Source organism: Crotalus tigris, unplaced genomic scaffold, assembly GCF_016545835.1.
Source record: "Crotalus tigris isolate CLP2741 ecotype Arizona unplaced genomic scaffold, ASM1654583v1 scf7180000024337.5909745, whole genome shotgun sequence".
Classification (NCBI taxonomy): Eukaryota; Metazoa; Chordata; class Lepidosauria; order Squamata; family Viperidae; genus Crotalus; species Crotalus tigris.
The window spans coordinates 3,821,228-3,835,702 of NW_024100507.1; the positions used below are offsets into that span (position 1 = coordinate 3,821,228).

At 35.8% G+C, this 14,475-nt stretch overlaps 1 protein-coding gene across 10 annotated transcripts in view; it reads right to left on the minus strand.

The window, feature by feature from the left end:
• Nucleotides 1–14,475, minus strand: part of CEP112 (centrosomal protein 112) — a 312,867-nt gene that overhangs the window by 74,163 nt on the left and 224,229 nt on the right. For 9 of the 10 annotated variants that reach the window (XR_005554525.1, XR_005554526.1, XR_005554524.1 and 6 more), the window contains one exon: nucleotides 3,280–3,369. Coding sequence is in view for 6 of the 10 variants with exons in the window: in XM_039325516.1 (XP_039181450.1) it covers nucleotides 3,280–3,369 (90 nt within the window). In the remaining 4 variants the exon portion in view is untranslated. Of the gene's footprint in view, nucleotides 1–2,340; nucleotides 2,418–3,279; nucleotides 3,370–14,475 lie in introns of all 10 variants that reach the window. The other variant, XR_005554527.1, reaches the window with a different exon arrangement.

Sequence of the window (14,475 nt, forward strand, 5' to 3'; positions counted from 1 at the left end):
GACAGTTGCCTAATGGTAGTGATGGGTTGAGCAAGAATCAATAAATCAGTTGATCCTGGTAAGATGGGAGTTTTGACGGGATCTGGAATTATGAAGATAGTGTCTTCTATATGATTGCATGTCTGAATACATGAATGCAAATTTGGATTCAAAGCTTTAACTGTGAAAAGCATGTGTACACTTCAAGCTGATACGGTAGACATAAAACTTCACAAAGAAGCATAGCATGACTTTACTTATTCACCCTCTAATAGTTCAGAGTTTGTTATACAAACATCTTCTTGTCCAAAATATTAGTTCTAAAATACATTCTTTAGTCATTCAAATTAAATGCAAAAAAACCCAAAACAAATCTGCCTAGGTGGACTTGGACTGATACTGTACCTTTCAGCCTTGCTATGAATACTACTTTTAAAGTATAAATATTAATTAGCTGACACGAAATAAAATGTGTATCGACTGGTTATCCTTCATTGGGTTCTTAATTTTTTCGGTCACTTTGTTATTATAGAAGTGAAATTGTTAATTTATTATTTTTTAAAAAATATATGGGAATATTAAAAATGTAATCCTTCCTAGGATTCTGTCAATTCATGTTCACATCATACCGCTACATATATAATCCAGATATTAGCTGTGAATTGAATTAAAATTACATTAAATAATTCTCCTAATAATATGCATGTAAATGAATGTGAAATTCAAGTGGGGCATCAGAGAGTACCAGATATTCAAGCAGAATTTCTTTTCCATATTTTACTGTTCCTTTTCTATTTTGAGTACACTAAATATTTGACTTAGAACTGAAATATTGAATATGAAGTACTAATCTATTAAAATCATAGACAAACATAAATAATGCTATTTTACAATAAATTATAGTAAAGTAACTTATAAAAGAAAATGCAGAATTTAAAATATTTATATACTTTTTCCCCCTTCAAGATGCATATAAATATGGATATGCGATAAAAGCCACTATATAGTAGAAGGAAATTCTCTGAGTTGTTGATCTATATTCCTATTTTCTTCTAAGACAGTGGTTCTCAACCTTTCTAATGCCGCAACCCCATAATACACTTCCCCATGTTGTGGTGACCCCCAACCACTTATACATCACCGGGTGCCAGGGGCGTGGCCAAAGAAAAGGGGAAAAATGGCAGACAGCCTTGTTTGGCGACCCCCGTGAAATGGTCGTTCGACCCCAAATGGGGTCCCGACCCACAGGTTGAGAACCACTGTTCTAAGACAAGCATAGAGAAAATTATTTAGGCATAACAACAAATTGAATAAATAAAGTATATTAGTGATGCTAACTTTTTTTCCTTTCCAGAAATGTTTCAATAGTATTCTTAACAAGCAACAAAATTAAATGTTGAGTAACAAAGAAATCCATTGATGTTCATGCAGCACCTTTTTCCTTTAAAATGCATGAATATCATGAAGTCTCTCCACCAAGGGATGGATAATGGACATATAGTCAACAAATGTGTTGCAAAAGTTGGGTTTAATTCACAAACATCACAATTACATGTGGCCTGTGCTTAACAACCACTTTTTAATGATCATTTAAAGTTATGATGGTGCCAGATGAATAATGGATATGACTGGACCTCGTATCTTCTCCATGATCATGTGATCATGACCCAGATGCTTAGTAATGTAATTCAATTACAACATTGCAGCAACCCATGGTCATGTGACCACCATTTGCAAAGTGACTGAGGAAGCTGATAGGAAGTCTCAAATGGCAACCATGTGAAGTCCTTGCAAATGACCCGCAACAATTTGCTTAACAGCAACTGGAAGTGCCAGCAGTACTGTTGCTAAGCAGTACATCATGTCATGTTGCACTTTACAACTCAGTTACTTAGTGATAGAATTTCTTGTCCCTAATTCCATTCTTAAGTGAGAACTACCTGTATTTGTTTGCTGTGTATAAACTCTCACCACAAATTCCTTCTTATAAAAAGGAGATAACTATTATTACAGATAATTAAGAATAAAAGGAATTAAGATTTTAAATAATCCCACAAGGCAGTGTTTCCCAACCTTGGGAATTTCAAGGATGTGGACTTCCACTCCCAGAATTCTCACCAAAGGTCATGTTAGCTGTGTGGGCTGTGGAATTCTGGGGGTTAAAGTCCACATTCCTGGAAATTCCCAAGGTTGGGAAACCCTACCCTAAGGCAAAGATCAGGAATATGACTAAAAGAAAAAAAGAGATATCAGTGAAAATATAAACTACTACGTGAGTATACTAGAAGTTTAAAGCTTTTATTTCCACTTTGCATTAATATCTAAAGACATACAAACAACTGCTTCTACAACAGAGCAAACCTTTTCTTCCCATCATGCATTGTATGTACACCATGCACATCTAATCCAGGAGGCTGGGAAATCCTTTGATTTTAGAACTGTGCAGAGAGATGCAGAAAAGAATTCCCATCATACTGTCACTTCTACTGGCAGATAGATCTCAACCAGAAGGCCATAATTTCACTCATTTAAACATTTTAAAATTCTAATTTGTGAACTAATCTCGGTTTGAGCAACCCCAGATATCCCAACTAGAATTTCTCAGGCAAGAAAGAAGGGACAGCAAGTGAATCTGCAAATGAGCTTAGAACTGCTCATCTTTGTCATGCTGACCCATAGTTTAATATATGTTCCCACAATTATTTATTTTAAAAATAAATGTATAGCATGAGACTCAGGACATGTGAAATCAAGTACTGTATACACCAAATATAAATCAATCTCCTTTCATAAATTTCACTCAGAAAGTATAGCTTGCCAAAAAGATTGATAAATTAATAGCCTAAATCAGGGGTAGGCAACCTTAGTTCTTTTATGACTCGTGGACTTCAATTCCCAGAATTCATGAGCCAGTCATGCAGGCTCAGGAATTCTGGGAGTCTAAGTCCACGAGTCATAAAAGAGCCAAGGTTGCCTACTCTTGGCCTAAATAAATACCCGGGAATAACTAACTAAATAAATAAATAATTTATACTATCTTTATAAATATAAAAATAGTATTTTCATTTACAATACAGTGCCTCATTCAACAGCTGAAAAGATAAACAGAAAAAGGGGGCACTAGTGCTGGATACAGACACCTTTCTTAGTAATAAAAATAAAATATAAATCCTACAAAAATCAGCAAAATGTCTACTATATTATCAAGTAAGAGATTATTTTCGTATATAGGTGCATGCAAGTGTGCTTTTTATTGTCCTTTCTCTAAAAAGCAGAAATCTCTCAGCAAAAGAATTATACCTGTTCCTGTGTCTCCAGATCTTTCTGTTGCAGCTTTTCTTCTGCAGAATGAACCTGATTGCAGTAACTTTCAATCTCATCTTGTAAACCCTGAAACAATATTAAAAAAAAATGCAATGTGTTTTTCCAGAATTACAAGGAAACAAAATATAAGAAAGTGTGCTTGTACCATTCATGGATTTCTTAAGTTCCTTCATGACAGTTACACATATAATAAGTCTCCCCCTTCTTCCCCCTCTCACGAGTTTTTTCCTACAGCAGCCCTGGCAGGCCAATAATTGTATTGGTTAGAATAAGACATATAATATTACTTTGCTGACACAGAAAAAATAATATAAAAACTCCTGCAAGTTCATGTTTATTGCTTCTTCTAAAGGACAGCATTAGGCCTGTGGGACTAATTTACTGAGACTATAAAACAGCTTCCTGTGCTTTAAAACTTAGGTGCCAAACTGAAATGCATCTATAACAAGAGATCCCAAGATTAATTGTTGTTTGCAATGAATGGCATTTATTTTGCAAATATGATTTAAACCTGTGAATACTGCGAATCTATTATCCATTTTCCATTCAACTATGCAGAACAGACTAGTCAGCAAATACAATGTGATTAATTTGGGAACTTACGATACGTTAAAGCAAAACCTGTAAAGTGAAAAACTTCTAAACTGGCTCAAAGCAACTAAAATAACTCACAGTACAAATATTTAACAGAATCCTCTTCTATCTCTCTTAGACAATAATGGAATAGTGTATGTTTAAATCATTTACAGGATGAATGGCAATTCAGATAAGATAAGAGGAGTACTTGTGATAGATCTTGCATAATTGTTTTAAAGTAATGCCAAGAGTTAACTTAAAACTATTAACACTGCGGTACAGCTTCAACTTCTTCTGATGCCAAAACGTTTAGTCAATAGCACAAGAGAGCTTCAGATCTCCTCCATTCTGTATTATTATGCACTGTACAAATAACAAGTATGTATAATGGAAGTCCATCAAAAATGCATTGCAACATAACAGCCTAAACTGATTGCTAAGAGAAAGATTTGCTGCTGTCTTTTCTTGTCCCTTCATCTTGAAACTGTTTTTTTCACTAAATTATACAAAAAAAGGGGAGGGGGAACTCTTGAATGTAAATTTTGTATTATGTGAGCAGGCTTATGCCTGTGAGGGGATAAAGCAACATGATATCCACAGGCACCTTCTGTTCTGTCTACAAAGTACTTTGGTATTATCCGCAATTTATTTTATGTGAGGGAAGACTTCAAAGTAATGAGCTAACCCTCCATGCTGTCTGCCATCTTTATTCCACAGAATGCCTCTGGCTCCCATGGGACTCAGAGAAATTCTTCAGAAATAAAGGCTAGGAGTGGCTGGAGGCACACTCTTGCTTTTAAGTTCTCCTGGCCAGCTGGGAGGCAGAGGGAAGGAAAAGCCTGCTAGCATCGAGGGTGCCTTAAAAAGGAGCAAGATTTAGATGACAGTGAGACAGGGGAACAAATGGGACTAGGAAACCGGGAGAGAAGGAGAGAAAGCATTTACTCTATTTGGGTTTTGATGAAACCGTGTATTTTTATAAGGCTAATTAACAGGAAGTTAAAAATTAATTCAGATGTTTGCATTGGGGCTCAGACCCCATTTCTACTTGATTCATATTCTAGAGTAATTTACTTATTTTTACTTATTTTTTTGCTTTGAGATTTTTTTAAAAAATATAGGTATTTGTGGCATGGTAAGAGAAATGGCAAAGCAGCATGTTTAGAAATCAGTGCCTATCATGTCTTTCATGTTATTCAAAATTCCAAATGCTTCCACCAATGGGAAAAAACCTGTCAAGAATCACATGCAATAGATTTCTATTTTGTGCACTGTGCTATAGTCAAATCCAACCTTTTAAAATGAGCTTTTGGCTCCCTCTGGCAAGTACTTCTAAGATAAATAGTACTTTCTAAATAGTTTGCGTTATGGAGAAAAGACCATGTATACAATTAATTGCAACAATTTGCACGTTTCAAACCCAATCTAATTAAATTAGCTATATTTACATTTTTGAAATTAATGGAATAAATAAAAAAGGGTTACCAGATCTTTTGTTTTGGAGGCTGGCATTCACTTGGTTATAGTTCTCTGTAATTTTTTTTTCTCTTTTCTTTTAGACAAGATTGACAGCATTCAACAAAGTTAACTTATCATGGATCTTCAAACTATACACTGGGGCCATTACCATTCCAAACAAATGAAGGGAATGAAAAAGGAATGAGGGTTGATATTCTTAATATCAAAGGATAATGAATCCAACCAACTCCAAACATTTTAAAAAGCTTGTACTGATAGTCCTCAACTTACAACAGTTCATTTAGTGACCATTCAAAGTTACAACACTGAAAACAGTGACTTATTACTCTTTTTCACACTTATGACCACGGGCACTGCAGCATCTTCATGGTCACATGATCAAAATTAAGCCGTTTGGCAACTGTCTCATATTTATGACGGTTGCAGTGTCTCTGGGTCATGTGAATCACCTTTTGTGGCTTTCTGACAAGCAAAGTCAATGAAGAAACCAGATTCGCTTCACAGCTGTGTCATAACTTAATAACTGCAGTGATTCGCTTAACAACTGCAGAAAGAAAGCTCATAAAATGGGGCACAACTCACTGTAACAACTGCTTCACTGAGCAATAGAAATGTTGGGCTCAATTGTGTCAAACGTTGAGGATTGCCTGTATTTGCATTTAGTTTCAAAGTAGCAACCCTCGGGTGTATTCTGAACTCTTTTTTAGGCTTGTGCCTAAGCCTGCTGCTATTTAAAAATCTAGTGAAACCTATATTTATCTAGCTCACTGATAAGAACAGAAGGATAAGGACCACTGTATAATGATTACTTCTATTTAAGGAGAGCAATTCCAGCATGCTAGGACTCAAACTGAAATGCCATTTCCAATTGTGCAGTAGTAATAGTAGTAAAGTTGGAAGGGACCTTGGAGGTCATCTAGTCCAACCCCCAGCTCAGGCAGGAAACCCTACACCATTTCGGACAAATGGCTGTCCAGTCTCTTCTTAAAAACTTCCAGTGTTGGAGCATTTACTGCTTCTGGAGGCAGGATGTTCCACTGATTAATTGTTCTCACTGTCAGGAAGTTTCTCCTTAGTTCTAGGTTGCTTCTCTCCTTGATTAGTTTCCACCCGTTGCTTCTTGTCCTGCCTTCAGGTGCTTTGGAAAATAGTTTTTTTTTAACGGCTTAGGATGGACCCCTCTGGAGTACTGGTGCATTGCACCATTTGTTCTTTTATGATGTGGATTGGGTCGGTTGTTAGGAGAATTAGTGAGGATGGTCTTGCTCTGAATCAGGATTTATCATCAGAATTATTAGACTGGATGATTACATCCCTTTTGTGAAGCTACATGAGAAAACTGACAATAGATGCTTCAAAAGAAAAAACTATAGAAAGCAATAGCAGAAAATGTGGGTTTAAATTGCACAAATAATATATTACAGTTTATTATTTTAATTTGCAGAATTAGTGAGATCAGTCAAGCATACTCATGCCATCTCATTTTTAATAGATGATAATAAATATATACCCAAAAAATAACCCAACAATTTTGGAACATTTCTGGTTTTAAAAATTAATAGGAGCACTGTTGTGCAAGCTATTAAAATACTCAGTTGAAGACAAAACTGTCCATGTTATTGTAAAGTGAGTAGAATGTCAGTGTTCTGTATTGACAGTAAATCAGTTTGCAATGTTTAGATTATTATATATGTTTCTTTCACCACTTCTCTTTACAGAAATGAAAGATAAACATTATGAAGGGGGAAAAAAGGAAGAAAGCTGTGAGCATCAAAGGCCTCTCTCTTTCCCACACCAATCTGCCAACTACTCAAACTCTCCAATTAGAGCTATAATAAAATAACAATTTCCCATGATGTTCAAATGATTACTTTCTAAATATGATACCACTCATGAATTACCAATTCAGTAATGTTGGATCTTATGACTGCCACATAGGACCATTTCTTATATTTATTAATTTAAATCTTGCTTTTTATTTGGGCATGCAGAGGGCTCCCTACTCTTGCTCAAACCTTCTTTGAGGTTCTTTTAAGACTGAGTGTTCCATAATCTGTGCTAGGGGTCCAGATTCTGTGCTAGGGGTGGACAAGACCTCGAGTGTCTTCACTCCCCAATCCTAGTACCATGTCTTCATCACACGATTGTCACTTGGAGAGAGGATCCGATGGAAAAATATAAAAGATTTTATATGTTTTAATAGCAAGACTATACCGATGCTAAATTTTCATTGCAAATGTTCTTCCAAGTCAAAGTGGCCTCTAAAATCAATAACAAAGTAGCAGATCTAAGCTGGAAAATATTGATGGGAATATTTAAAATTGTACCATATTTTTTTTCTCCCATTCTTGAAAATTACTTGGGCACATGTTTTAGGTCACCATACTACAAAAAAGACGTTGAGACCTTGGAAAAGGTTCAAAGAAGAGCAACTAAGATGATCCAAGACCTGGAGACTAAAACATATGAAGAACAGCTGCAGGACTTAGGTTTGGCTAGTCTAAAGAAAAAAAGAAACAGGGGTGACATGATAGCAGTATTCCAGTATTTGAGAGGCTGCCACAAGGAAGAGTGGGTCAAATTATTCTCCAAAGCACCAGAGGGCAGGACAAGAAACAATGGTTGGAAACTGATCAAAGAGAGAAGCAACCTGGAATTAAGGAGAACGTTCCTAACAGTGAGGACAATTAACCAGTGGAACAGCTTGCCTTCAGAAATCATGGGCACTCCACCACTGGAGATTTTAAAGAAGAGAATAGACAGTCACTTGTCTGAGATGGTATAGGTCAGTGATGGCGAACCTTTTAGAGACCGAGTGCCCAAACTGCAACCCAAAACCCACTTATGCATCGTCGGGTGCCAGGTAGGTGTGGCCATTGGCTGGGTGTGGCCAATTGAGTGGGTGTGACCTATTGGGTGGGCGTGGCTGCAGTGGTAATGGAAGACTGGGTGGGACTAAAAAGTTCAATCAATCAATTCCAACTTTGCAATATCTTTTTTTTTCCTGCGAGAAGTTGAAATTGACTGATTGGTTGAACTTTTTATTTTTTTTGCACACGGCGGCGGAGGCCTAAAGCGAAAAGGTTTTATAAAACCCAGCTGAAGGCCTAGGACTGGGGCGACAGCATGCGTGCCCACAGACAGGGCTCTGAGTGCCGCCTCTGGCACCCATGCCATAGGTTCGCCACCACTGGTACAGGTTCTCCTGCTTGAGTGGGGAGGGGGGGTTGGACTAGAAGACCTCCAAGGTCCCTTCCAGCTCTGTTCTATTCTATTCTGTTCTGTTCTGTTCTGTTCTATTCTATTCTACTCTACTCTATTCTATTGCCCTATGCATTAATGTTTACCTTTGTGCACCCAAATGCAGCATCATTCTTATGGCTATTTGGAGCTCATTTATCAAATGGTTAGGAATTATGCTTTTATTCATAAAGTGATGTTTTGATGAATGTGTGCATAAGATTTTTATACGCATTGTTATAAAAAAATTAAGAGAACAGGAAGAATAAATAAAAAGTTTTGATAAAGAATTGTTAGAACATCCACTCATACTACATATTTAGTTACCTGTTTCCAAAGCCACCTATTTGTGCAAGAAATTTGAAAGAAAAATTCTTGTTAACAATCGATTTATCTTATAGGACTTTGTGCTAAAGCAATTTCACAAGCCTACAAAACGGATCAAGTAACTTGGAGGGAAAAAAACCAACTTCACTAAGAACTCTGCAAAGAAGATGGTAATAGTTGAATAGTATCCATATCCCAATTTTTCAATGAGATGCTTAGAGCAGCATCATAATATATTCTTATAGTTCTACATGGAAGGCAAAGCTCCAAGAAAAAGACCGTCTCAAGTCTATCTGGCAACTTCATATCAATTGAATTTCTGAATTTTCCTTCCCTCCCTAGAAATTCAAGACTATAGGTACCATTCCTGTTGCTGTATTGAACTGTATCATTAGTTTGACAGGATGTGGATTTACATTACAAATCAAATTACAAATGAACAATCTTTATAAGGAGATATCATTAGTTATTTTTCAAGAACCATGCAAAAGGGACCCCATGATACATGTTATCCCACAGGTTAAAATGATCATTACTTTGCTGTGGTGTGTATGATTTTTGTTGGAAGTCATATTTTAGTTGTTTGCTTTCCTATTCCAATTTTGATGAAAACTGATCCCACCAAGTTGGGAGTTTCATTTCCAAAGATAAGGAGAGTGTTGGCTGGGGAGGGCAACTTTTTAACATGAAAGAGGGGAGGAAAGGCTCCCTTTTCCTGCACTGCTGTTCCAATGAGAATCACCCCAGGGTAACTGATGATTTAAAAAAAGGAATTCAACCACAAGTAATACATTGTGTATCCTACCTAGTACACATTTAGAAATCATTATCTACCCCTGTCCACTATACCAGTTGGCATCATAATTCCTCACTGTTTTGAATAACAACACTTATAGACATAAAGGTAAAAGTAAATGTTTCTCCTGTCTAATCGCATCTACCTGTAGGGGGCAGTGATCATCTCTGTTTCCTAGCTGAGGAAGCCAGCACTGTCCATAGACCAGTGGTTCTCAACCTTTCTAATGCCGCGACCCCATAATACAGTTCCCCATGTTGTGGTGACCCTTGTACATCACTGTGTGCCAGGGGTGTGGCCAAAGAAAAGGGGGGGGGGAAATGGCGGACTGCGTTGTTTGGCGACCCCCGTGAAATGGTCGTTCGACCCCAAATGGGGTCCCGACCCACAGGTTGAGAACCACTGCCATAGACATTTTCCGTGGTCATGTGGCTGACATGACTATACACTGAGGCACATGCAACATTGTTACTTTCCCAAAGTGATACCTATTTATCTATTTGCATTTGCATGCTTTTGAACTGCTAGGTTGGCAGGAGCTGGGGCAAGAACTGGTTACTCATCACACAGTACTTGGGTCTCAAACTGCCAACCTTCCAGTTGACAAACCCAATGTCTTAACTGCTAGGCTACTGCGCCCCTTATTATACACAAAGGCATCAAATAACCTAATTTCTCTAGAGAAACACACTCCAGCGAGAGCTTTCTCTTCTTTGTTTGTACAATCGAGACCCCTCATTGTATAAATTTACAATGCGCCATCACTTTAGTGCAGATTTGATTTGTCCGGAACAAAAACAAAATCACAACCAAAAGAACAAAAGCAGAGCTAGAATAGCACCTATTAAGACTTCTTCCCTTCTACTTTGCTAGTAACAGATTAAGGTTCACAAAACTATGGTGTTACTGCATTGGAAAAATCCTAAGGAAATGTTGACTATAGTTGGGAATTATTAGAGATACTGCTTAAAAGGAGAGGATATATTTTATGATAACATAAAGTTTGACATGATGGTGTTTGTAAAATGTTTGGAGCTTAATTCACAGAAAAATCCCTTTGTCTCACAATGGCTTTAGCAAAGTAATTATGTGGATAAAAATTAATTCTGTGAAAAACTATAGTAACCAAAACTATTTATAATACATCTTGACTAGAAATATCTTCTATCTTTCTTCACAAAGTTGCTAATGTTTTTATTTTTCCAGTCTAAAATTATTTGTGTTTATTTACCCAAGAGACTGAGCATACATACCTTGTTAACATTTGACTAAAAGTCATTGACATGTATTTCATAAAATTAAAATGACAAAGCAAACAAGTTTCAGGGAGAACTCTGAAGAATTCTGTCCAATATAACGAGCTTGGTAAACAGAAATAATTAGCTCTCTATATTTGTAAAAAAACAAGCAGGAATTCAGAACTGCTTCAGAAGTTTTATATTTTCACTTTTAAAGATGGGATTATTTCAACTGGATAATCAGTCTGACTTTTTAGAACAAAACTGACTTCAGTCCCCACTCTGGTTGTTTGGAGCCACCTTGGGGAACTTCTAAATGTCAGCTAGTTGCTGACATTTCCTGCCTCTTTGTGGCTCGCCTGACATGCCGTGGCAGTGACAGTATAATGCTGGGTTAAGTGGGGAAAATCTCTAATCATTCTAACAATATCCCACATTTTGAAGGGAATAACATCATGAGATTAGAGGAACAGCAGCATGGTTCAACAAATAAAATAAGGATCTGGCCTACTTAGGCTTTTCCAGAGAAGTGAAATACTACTTTCAAATGGTATTTTGATGAAAGATAAAACTTTTCTCTCCCGGTCTGTATTTGAGGTGAACCTCAGCAGACCCAGGAAAAAATATGGCAACCTTGTTGTCTCAATGTATGCACAGTGCACTGTAGTGAAACAATAATAACAAAGCCCCTAATTTTTCTCATATGTAGATAGAATTGATTCTGAAGACTATGCAAACTGTGCTGTTTTTATGCTAGGGTGGGCTCATTTAGTTAACATATTTATTACAGATCCTTTTTTATGTTTTAAAAATGCAGCGAGATATTAAATGTATGCCAAATATTTTTCTGCCCATTTTCCTTTAAAATGTCACTTGCTGTTATTGCTTAATACCTCAGATTTAAATACTGTATGATCGATCCTGTTGATGACAGACTGGTAAGAAAATAGAAAGCTGGCAGACATCTTTTAAAAAGCTATATATCCCTATATATCTCAAAATGAATGCTTAATTTCAGCTGATTACTAGAGACTTTAACCTGGTTTATTTATTTATTAATTTTGTATACTGCCCATTTCGCTAAATGGTGACTCTGGGCAAATAACATTCCAACAATAATACAAAGTATGGTAAGTATTTACTGTAATTACTAATTACTAAGTTCCCTCTTTTAGTTTATGCAGAAAGAAAACAAGGAAAAAAAGTCTGTGCCTAATTCATGTTTTCTGTTCATGCATGAAAAAAAAATATTCTGCAATTATTGCAATCGAGCAAAATACAAAAAGTTGTCTTGGATAATTGAATTATTTGAGTGGCTGACCAGCAAAATAGCTGCACTTCCAACTTTTTCATTATCCTGAAATGGAAATAAATAATCTGGTATTCATTATCATATCTTTATGGATAGGAATCTGAAGTTTATACTGTCCCAGAACTGAAATATTAAAGACATTTTATGTTTATTATATGTATAGTAGTATCTTCAAGTATCTGCAAAATCCCAATGAGAATTTAAATTTCTCATCCTCGCATAAAGAATATAGTACTTTGATTTCTGGTGTAATTGATTTCTTTGACATCACTTAATAATATAATTTTCCTCACAGTGCTGACCAAATATAAATCCAAACTGTAAAGTAAAGCAGCTTGCACATAAATAAGTGATATACAGAATCTAGTGCAGCAACTTCCTTGGGAGTGCTTCTTCCTGCTTTTTTCATCATCTTACTATAGAAAGAATTCATAAATGTTTCTAGGTTACATTCAAAATTTTTCCCAATGCATACATTTGACTGGGGATTGTGTGCAGTTGAGACAGTATGTCTGTAAATTATGGACAAAGTCTTTCTTTTTTTCTAAACTATATTAGTCATGTTACTATAGTAGCTATCGAATGATGCATCTGAAAATACAAACAATAGATATAAAACTTGCTAAAATGATGACTTCCATCAATCAATTCACAGCTGCTCAGTAAAACAGCAATTCTGATACATGATTTATTTAAATTAAAAAGCCAGGGAGTCAAACAGAAAATAGAATAAACTAGGTATATTTTCCTTATGGTGACATTTAATAACTGGGATGTTACTACTGAGAAAATCTATGCAGTTGCTGCAGTTCATCTTGAGTAAAAATCTCCCTCCAGATATTGTCAACCTAAGCAAGGATATTAATTAATTAATTAATGATTAATGTTAATAACTGCATTCTGAATTGGGCCTGAAAATGAACCATGAACCTATGAAAATGATTTAATATAATCATAACACCTATTTACCTGTCATATTTTATACTAGTGGAAGTTTCTGGATCATGGCTAGCTTTGAAACTTTCTTGTTATTACTTTGATTGTAGCAGTAGCATCAAACCTCAATCTATGTCATATGAGTTCATTTAAAATTTTAAATATTATTTTTGTGAAGATACAATCTTCACAATGCAGATTTCTCTTTAAGTTACTGAAGCCATATCTGAGTTCTATAATCCTTGTTTCATTCACTCTTCAACTTTCCTGTGAGATTGCCCAATTCAATTTTTTTTAATAAATGGTGATCTGAGATTGGATCTTGTTTACATATTTAAGAGAAAAAACTCGTATTTGTAAAGCAACTGCAATTATATAGCATTAGAAAAATTGCTTTTATACAAAGATGGAGAAAGATTTATAATGATGCATAATAAATCTATAGTACTATTATGTCTCTAAAAATAGTTAAATGGCTATTATTATATGAAAAGAACAATCTTATTCAGAATCTATTATGCTTCTCAAAATGTAGACAGCATAAACTGTAAAGCTAATCAGTGGTCAGGATAGTGTATATTTTTCTGAAAACCTTCATAATTAGAAACTGATCACTGTCAAGCAACTGAATTACTGTCAAGCACTAATGGTTTAAGTATCAGAAATATTAGGACATTAGTGGGACATTAGTAACACAATTGTTAGCCATTCCTCATACTCTTCAGTGGGTTTATAAATATTGCATGTTTTTTTCCAATAAATGCATTTTATATATTCAAAAACTACTAGAACATCTTTGATTAGATGCCATCAAATCAGTGTCAACTCTTAATAACCATGTAGCTGGATTAGATTTTCTCTAGAACAATTTTAGCAAGTACAAGAGCTGTGGTGGCACAGTGGTTAGAATGCAGTACTATAGGCTAATTTTGCTGACTGCCAGCTGCCAGAAGTTCGGCAGTTCGAGTCTCACCGTCTCAAGGTTGACGCAAGCTTCCATCCTTCCGAGGTCGGTAAAATGAGGACCCAGATTGTTGGGAGCAAAATGCTGACTCTGTAAAACCACTTAGAGAGGGCTGTAAAGCACTATGAAGTGGTGTATAAGTCTAAGTGCTATTGCTAGTGCTATTTATGAGGAAAAAGTTCAAAAGTTTCAATTTAAATATGAGAAGATTTACAAATATTCTTTTGTATAGAATTGCTGGTACATTGTCAGAAACAAGTACTGCTGAATGTTTTGAAGTTTCCTAGCTAATCTCTATAAAGCT